This window comes from Pseudomyrmex gracilis, unplaced genomic scaffold, assembly GCF_002006095.1.
Source record: "Pseudomyrmex gracilis isolate BER0280 unplaced genomic scaffold, ASM200609v1 scaffold_266, whole genome shotgun sequence".
In the NCBI taxonomy this organism is placed as follows: domain Eukaryota; kingdom Metazoa; phylum Arthropoda; class Insecta; order Hymenoptera; family Formicidae; genus Pseudomyrmex; species Pseudomyrmex gracilis.
In genome coordinates this window covers 19,634-28,566 of record NW_018020850.1, presented here as the reverse complement: position 1 = coordinate 28,566, position 8,933 = coordinate 19,634, and the positions used below count along the sequence as shown (strand labels likewise).

The window sequence follows — 8,933 nt, the reverse complement described above, 5'->3', positions numbered from 1 at the left end:
TATTTTCCAACATAATATATTTTGCGTCTTTTTTTTAAGGCAATAAACTTGATAATGGAAATATAATTACCAGCAACCTACATATTTACAAATTCTTTTAACGAATACCAGCATGATAAAGCTTTTCAATTTCATCACAGCCCCTATACGTTTTGCTTTCTCGCGCATAGGATTTGCCATATAAAATATATCTACAGAAAGAATACACATATGTTATATATATACACATTAATCGAAGATGTATCGAGACATTCCTGAATAAATTTGTTCCTTTAAGTAAACGCGTCTTCATACTACATAATCGTATTTGGAAACGATGTGTAAAACAATAAATAGGCACTCGTGTTTTGCGATTTTACTTGACTCGGTGACACTTCCGTGACAGTCTGGTCATCATACTTGTACCATCTGCAAAGAGAAATAAACACATCAAATTGAAAAAGTATAATACATATGAAAGAAATCAAATACAAATGTAATTGCTATGTTATGTATAAAGTCCGACCCTATTTTTTTCACACAAAAATACACACGTACTTATTTTGAGTGGCGTTTTTGCAAAACGCCGTATAATGGCCACCGTCCATCGTTCCGTAGTGATTAGACATTGCGTATAAGTTGTAGTTATAATTGCGAATACTGTTGGATACAATTGTCTTCGTATTCTCCACAACAAGATAAGATTTCAAGTTAAATCCTGTGAGGGGAAAATCAACAGCGGTGTTTCGTTTCTCTAACCATCCGCCGCTTTCAGCGAACCGATTCAAGTGAATGACAACGATGGGAGCGAGTTTGACGAAATCAAACTTTTTTGTCGCGTCGCGGGGTGCTTGGCATTTCGGACATTTCCATCCGCTCACTTTTTGTCCCGTCACAAATTTCTCCATACAATCCTGAGATAACAAATGTGAGCAGAACAGTAGAATTTTACCATACATATCACACATTTAAGTCATGATATTACATAATAAAGCAAAATACTCACATTTAGAGTACATCTATTAGACTGAGGTAGAGACATTGTTAAACTATTAAATGTCTCATATGTAGTACTCGCTTGTTTGCAAAACGAACACGTGATGGTAGATCTCAATTGTCCAAAAAATAAGTCGGATATTATAGATCTTTGAGAATTCATCGCCTTGTCCCACTCTTTCTCAGCGTTAGTCATTTCAATCGACGGTTTTACGTCCTACGAGCAAACGCCGATATTTCTGATAAATGTATTTTTGTTTTTGTAGAGTTTACGTTATAATACTCGTTATTACAGATTCTTACCTTTTTAAGATCATTATGCATCCAGTCTAAGAGAAACGTGAGAAATTCGTGAGAATCTTGTTGCTCGTAACTTTCAAACTGCAACTTATATTGCCCGACTGCAACCTGACAACAGTGATAATTGGTGACAATAGACAAAACTATGCTGGCGCATATAATAATTAATTATATTTATAATTTGTTCAACCATGAACGACAATAAATGGAAATCTTATTTGATATTCAAAAACAAAAATTAGATGATAGTACCTTTCGGAGGTAGAGGCAAGGGGTTCCAAGAGGCGCAAGCCTGAGGTTCCCCTTGCCAAACAGACGGCGCAGGAGGCGCCGAGTGTCGGGGGGTCCTCGACAAGAGAATCCCCCTCGAAGAAGAAGGCCTCCGAGGCCAAGGCTTCGGGGGCTTCCAGGAAGCCTGGACCCAAGTCCTCCAAGCCCACTTAGTGGGTTGGGCTTGGGTCCAACACTTCGGGGCGGGAGGGTGCAAGTCCGGACTTGCACCCTCAGGACCCAGTCCCCTCGGGGACTGCTTGGTCCGGGTGGGGAGCGCCAATCTTTGGTTTAACCCTCCAGACCGAGGTCTGGAGGGCGGGGACTTGGCCGGGAGTTGGGGGACTCCCGGTCATTGCACAAGTCCCCGGGTGGGGCGGCTGAAGGGAGTTACGGCCCTCCTTTCAGCCGCGAACAGGATAACTTGCCCGTACGGGCGCGCGAAAAGGAGTCGTCCTCGGTTTGGGGGGCGACGGAGAGGTCCTTGCGACGTAATAGCCGCGAGGCTGCCAGGGGACCTCTCCTGATAAGTCCCAGTCAGAAGGCCATCTTGGGGTTTTAGTGGGTGCGAGTCCCACACTCCCCCTCCTCTTCCCCAGGGGAGGGAAGTGCGTAGGCATTTCCCCAAGTAAAAAAAAAAAAAAAAAAAGATGATAGTACCTTTAGATCGTGAGGAGATATGCTTTTATATTGGCCTCTCCATAATGCTTTAATCACTTGAGCTACTTCTTCCACAACCTGACCTTGTGTCATATTATTGTTACTTGTATTGAGATCGTCAGCATATGAATTATCAGTGAAGTATTTTGCCAAGTTTGTTGTATTACTCAAGCATTGAATGATGCTATTCATGTAGCAAGAATTGCCCAAGTTCTTCAGGCCAGTAATACCCGGATGCTGTAAGTACAAGAAAACTACACTAATGATGAAACATTTCACTAATTGAATATCACAAACATACACACATTCATTCTGTGTTATTGTGATAAACAAATACATTGTTAAGAAGAACATCCATAAAAAACTGTCTTATATATCGTCTCGTCTCTCTTGTGCTCTATTTTAATCTTAGAGTTATTTATCTGCTTGAGATAAATTTATATTTTAGAAGCCAAATTTTTTATACTTTTTAGAAAAATAATTTAAAAACGAAGTCTTAGACAATTTTATAAAATGGTAAACAAAACTACGTGCAAACATATCTAATCTGTCTTCAAAAGCCACTTTTACAATTGTAAACATTGTATATGATTTATGTAATGTAATTAAACAGAGAGAGTTGTCGACCATCAACATGTGATGATCAATTAAACCTTACAACACTTTTTTTTATGTCATATCAGTCTTAATCTTATTATGTGTTTTAACGAAACTAATATATTTACTTTACAGATTTTTTATTTTTTGTCATCAGGTATATTCATAAGATATATATATGTGTGTGTGAATATATTAAAATATTTAAATGTATTTGTGTATATTATTAGTTATTTATGATTATTAGTTATTTATAGTCAACTAAAGATTATATTAAACCATACAAAAAATATTGTATATAAGCATTTGAGAAATTTATATTACAGATATATTAAATATGTACATATAAAATGTGTCTCAAAATTCGAGACTCTTTACATTATAAAGATATGTTAAAAGCAGAGATGCCACTATGGATAAGACACAATGCTATTAGTTTTGGTATATTAGAAAAGACATATATTTTAGTACACAATACGAGATATAAAAACAAAAACAATACTAACTGCATATCACATTTTATTCTTTTACTGCTGCGATTACCTTTTTAAAATAATTAAGCAATTGCAACGCAATAGATTTTCTCTGGAGATACACCATTGTTTAACATTTTTCACCACACTACCAAAAAATTATTTTATCACGAGATAATAAGCATTATGTTCATACACGTAGTTAACTATGTTAATGTTTATCGAATTAGAATAGAACATCATTTTACCGTATCACCAAGCGAGTTAGCAAAAAGAGAAAGAAAGAAAAAAAAAGATATTATATAGGTATTAATATAAAACCTGCTCGTTTTTACATTAAAAAAAAAAAAAAAAAAAAATTACAAAACACAAATTTTACTCGATAAACCTTCTTGACAGGTGACTTAGCAAATATTTTTTGAACACTGTCACGTGTGTGCATCATAGCAATAATAGATAGGAGTTACGTCTATGGATTGGATTGAGAAACCCTACATGTGTGTGAGTCGAGGATACACGTGCGTACATATTTTTTTTATTGTATCCCACGTGACCATAAAACGTGTGTCCCACGAAATACTGACATTTCTACATAATTTCACGCACAATTTATTAGGCGCGAGATAACCGAGCGATGCGTATCTACCGTTGTATTACTTTGTCGCTTTAGTTTTCTATGCCATTATAGTCAACAGCAAACTATTAATTATTAACTATATGTCTCATATATCTTTACACGTACGCGTATCCAATATTTTATGTACTGATGACTTTGCAATGAATTCACGCTTGAACGAATTTACAGACACACACACACACAAATACAGATGTTAATAAATAAGTGATAATTACAAAATGTGTAACCAAATGTGGTAAATCGAGAAATAAAATATTTTTCTACAAAAAACAATTAAAAACAAAGTTTTAAATTTGTATCTATTAATATCTTTTTCTGAAAATAAATATGTTAAATATATAACATAAATTAATTTCTAATTCAAAAACTAAACACTGTTATATATGTATATATATTGTCATAAATAAATAAGTATATATATATATATATACATATACATGCATATTATTCCTAAAAAAATTAAATAATTAAAGTTAAATAACATAAAATTCTATGTATCTGTGTGTGTGTGTCTAACTGATTAAATATTATATGTTAAATATATATTATGTAAAATAGTAAATTTTGTTGTTTGTTAAGTATATTAATCATTCCAATATTAAAATTAAGAGCTTAGATTTATTGTTAGTACGTATACTAAGCGTTACATGAAATGAAAGATACAAGATCTGACGATAAGATCTGAAATTAATTTTTATCAAAATGATTTTTCGAAGATATACCAATACCGCGGATGATGAAAGCAAATATAAGCTGCGACAATATTTTTTAAATTGTTTAGCAATTTTTTTGCTGAAAGCGCCTGCACAATTCTTGTCCGAATAAGTACTTACAACATTGCCATGAATAGGAGTCATTCGTTCTTCCCGATTACCCCAAATAAAAGGGGATACTTTGTTGTTTTCGTTCCCAATAGATCCATTTTGATTGCGAGGCGATATATGAGGCTTAGATGTTCTATCTACTTGAGGCGCTTTACGATCTCCCAACTAATGGAATTACGTAGAAATGATCGTGGGTAATTATGTGATTGCTATTGTAAATAGATAATAGAAACAAAAAAAAAAACCGGATTTGTAAAATTATATACTGCTCACTTTTTCACATACCTGCAATAAATTCGGACTCGAGTAAGAACGCTCTAAACCAGTATTAATAGTCAAGCCATCTGATTTCAGAGGTTCTTTGTAAATGTCACCATCATTTTTCATTGTTATTTCCTTATATTCTTTTTCTGAGAAACTTCTGCAATTATGCGACAATACGAATTAAAACAAAAACAACAAACTTGATTTTCAATAAAATTCTGAAGGAACAAAAATTATTGTTGTCATTTTTTTAATTCTAAGGTAACTACGTTTTGAGTTTAGAAAAAACACTTTTCCTGTTTACTAAGAATTTTGTTATAAATTATTATTTCAAATTCTAAAATGTCCTTAATAAAGTTTTCTAACTTCTATAATAACAACAAACAAAATTTTATAAAATACTAATTATAATATATAATTATATACAGACTCTTGTAACTTTTTCCGTTTGCCTTCAATTTCTTTAAGTTTCATTTTTAATCCGCTAAGGTTCAATTCGAGTGTTTTCTTCTCATTATCATCAGTAAGGTTAAATTTAATTGTATCTACTTCCTTCATATATGTGTTAAACTCGTTTTCTACTTTAAGATACATTTTATGCTGTAAGAAAAATATAATTTTTCATGTAAATTTAATACCAATTAAAAATTTGTTTACTTATATGATCATCTTGAGATTTTTCACACATAAACTAATACTAGTCAAAACACATGGTAAGATGATAAATAAATTGTTAAATAAATACCATGTCGTCAAATTTAATTTTTAAGGATTTGATCTCTCCGCGTAGATATTTTTCATCACTAGCGCTGTACTTGTCTTCTCGTTGCGAGTATAGCTCGTATTCTTGATTCAATAACTCATTGGCCAGTTTTACTTTCGACTTTGCCAATTCATTCAGCTCTTTCATGAATGTCACTACTTTTTCACATCGTGGATCATACGTCTTCAACGCGGCTGGTTTGCTACTGCGATCGATTATTGGTTTTGCACTCACCTCGTTGTGAGACACATTATTCGATATTTTATACTGATGAACTGTCTCCGAATTCTCGAATTGCGTATTATTACCTCGAGGCGAGATTGTTTGTCGTCGTTTACTGTCGATTGTTACATGACTTGCAACAAAGCTCTTAGACTTTGCTGAAGAAATGGCGTTGTTGCCGTTTGATTTGGCATGTTTAGACACTATTGACGACTTGTCACCATATTTCATCTCTACATCACCATCCATATCTGACATTATTACGTTATTCACTTTGCTGTGCGCTTTCTTTGAAATGTCATTTTCATCTTCCTCCAAATCTGGATATTCAATCGTCTCTAAAATCTCATTCTCGACATTATTAAGCTCAATTGCATTCAAATTAGGATTTGTTGTAAATGCAGGATATCTCATCAACCATTCCTGATATCCTCCATTAAGAAATGCAATTTTGTTATATTTTATACCAGGATCCCAGTTTTCTAAAATATCTTTCAGATCATTTAAGTGAGTAGCAGATTTCAGAGATTCTTGTGTGGTATTCCAGTCTACTAAAACTACAGCATCTACATACTGTGCCGATCTGCGTTCAAATAAATCATAGGAATCCTTCTCTTTATCGAAGCATTTTGAAAAATTACAGGCCAGAATTCTGGAAACACATTAATTATTTATACATGCATTATATATTATATATACATATAAATATCAATATAAAAAATATATACATATATATTTTACATTGATACAAGTAACAAATGCAAAAGGAAAAGAATAAAATTTCTACACACATAATATAAAGAAAAAAATGATAAAATATTCACCCTCTTCTAATCTCAGATTGTGGAATGTTAATGCACTTGTCAGATTTTATCTTGGAACTGTCATAATGAGCTTTTGGCCTGATATCAATGACCAAGTATCGTGATTTTTGTAACAAATGATACAATTGATCGCAGGATATAAATTTATCACTGTCACCATATAAAGGATCATCAGTTGGTGTTTCTGGCAATGTTAATGTAATGTCAACATTTGGTATATATGTCTCTGTTTTATCCACCTGTCCATCTATCTCCATTTTCTCTCCAGAAATATTGTGTTTCTTGGAATTACGCTCATAGCGTATCTCTAACTTTTGCTTCAAGTCTGCAAGTATGTTTTTCACTTCATTTATCTATAAAATACAAAATGTTTTTACATATACATATGAATTTTACTGTTTATATATATATATATATATATATATATATATATATGTATGTGTTTATAACTTATTTTATATATGTTACTCTTTTTTTATACCTGGTCAGTATTTATATTCGTAGAATACACTGATTTGCTATTTTTATAGTCTGTAGTTTTTCTTATCCACTCAACTGTTTCTAACCATCTCTGCAACATAATGTAAGCATTCTCATCATCTCCTTCTTTTCTTAAATCATCAGATTTCTGTCGCATAGTGGGAAGCCTTGAATTTACACTGCGTGGCTCTTTTCCCGTCATATTAACTTTAGCCCTTTTTACAAGGTCAGCGATACAAGTATATTTCAAATTGGCTGTATTAGACATTTTGTTTGCTTTCAGAGACATTTTGTCCGCTACTTCAAAGAACAATGTTGAGAACAATATGTGAGGAATGTAAATAGTCCAATATCTGTCGTGTGTTAAAAAGAGGTGCAGAGGTTAATCGCTTAATCTATTTAGTCTAGAGCTACACGGACAAGTGCTCATTAATTGCTTATGTTGATTCGTGGAGGACGAAGACGTCAAATAAATTAGAACAACTATTTTGTCCTGTGTTTATCATCATTTAGCACTATCATATCACTGAGAAATCCTTTCTGTCACATAAATTTATTATCATTTACTATTTAAACAAAAGTTGTACTGAATCACACATACACATACATACAGTGACATACACTCCCTTTTTGATTTGAAATATTCTCATGAACTATAGATGTCACTGAAAGTATTATAATGTAGCGGTTGATCACTTGGTAGCAGCACTATCGAAAATACATTGGATCATTGGGTGCGTTCAGATAACTCAACGGTTGAGAGATCATAACTTATGATAGGACTATTCTTCAAAATATGCAGCGGTTCCAAAAGTATGATCCAATCAGAAGTGATTATCTCTCAACCGTTGTGCAACTGTTGAGTTGTCTGGGTTACGTTCCAAAATCCTACCTTGACAACCAAAAACTATAGTACACGTGACGTAAAATATAGCATTTTAGTAACCAAGGTAGGATTTTGGGACGTAACCCTGAACGCACCTATTTACTTTAGCTGCGTTCCGTTTCATGCATATGCGCACATTTGTCTATATTATACGTGACGTGTACTATAGATAAGTGCGCGCATATGCGTGAAATGGAACGCACTCTTTGATTGGTGGATTTTTCATCTTTTTTTTGTTCCATAGATAGATGAAACCACTGAACTATAATATGGAATGCGCCTTGCCATTGTGCAAGCTGTCCGCGATAGAGAGCATCACAACTAGGATCTCTGTCTTTGTCTCGTCGTCGCTGATTGGGTGAAATTTATACGAGTACAGTCCAAGACAAAAGAAGCTCAACGGTTAGTAATTGCTGAGCAAAATTGCTAAGCGCTGATTTCTGTTGAACGCAGTCATTCTTTACTTATCGTTGTTCTTTTGTCTTGGACTATACTCATTGTTAAGCGCTGATTTCTGCTGAACGCAGTCATTCTTTACTTTTTGTTGTTCTTTTGTCTTGGACTGTACTCGTATAAATTTCAACCAATAAGCGACGATGAGACAAAGACAGAGATCCTAGTTGTGATGTTCTCTATCGCGGACAGGGGTACGTTCCAAAATCCTATCTTGGTTACTAAAATGCTAATATTTTACGTCACGTGTACTATAGTTTTCGGTTACCAAGGTAAGATTTTGGAACGTATCCCAGCTCGCACAA

At 33.7% G+C, this 8,933-nt stretch overlaps 1 protein-coding gene across 1 annotated transcript; it reads right to left on the bottom strand.

Annotated features, from left to right (window-relative positions):
- LOC109859519 (ubiquitin carboxyl-terminal hydrolase 8) lies at positions 1 to 7,923 on the bottom strand. Its single transcript, XM_020437855.1, has 11 exons — positions 7,291 to 7,923; positions 6,810 to 7,162; positions 5,746 to 6,637; positions 5,431 to 5,600; positions 5,022 to 5,157; positions 4,746 to 4,901; positions 2,206 to 2,442; positions 1,279 to 1,383; positions 986 to 1,192; positions 538 to 893; positions 1 to 408 (listed from the first exon to the last, which is right to left on the bottom strand). The coding sequence occupies exons 1-11, from the start codon at positions 7,576 to 7,578 to the stop codon at positions 294 to 296; spliced, it is 3,015 nt and encodes a 1,004-aa protein (XP_020293444.1). The 5' UTR covers positions 7,579 to 7,923; the 3' UTR covers positions 1 to 293.
- Between the last annotated feature and the right edge of the window lie 1,010 nt (positions 7,924 to 8,933).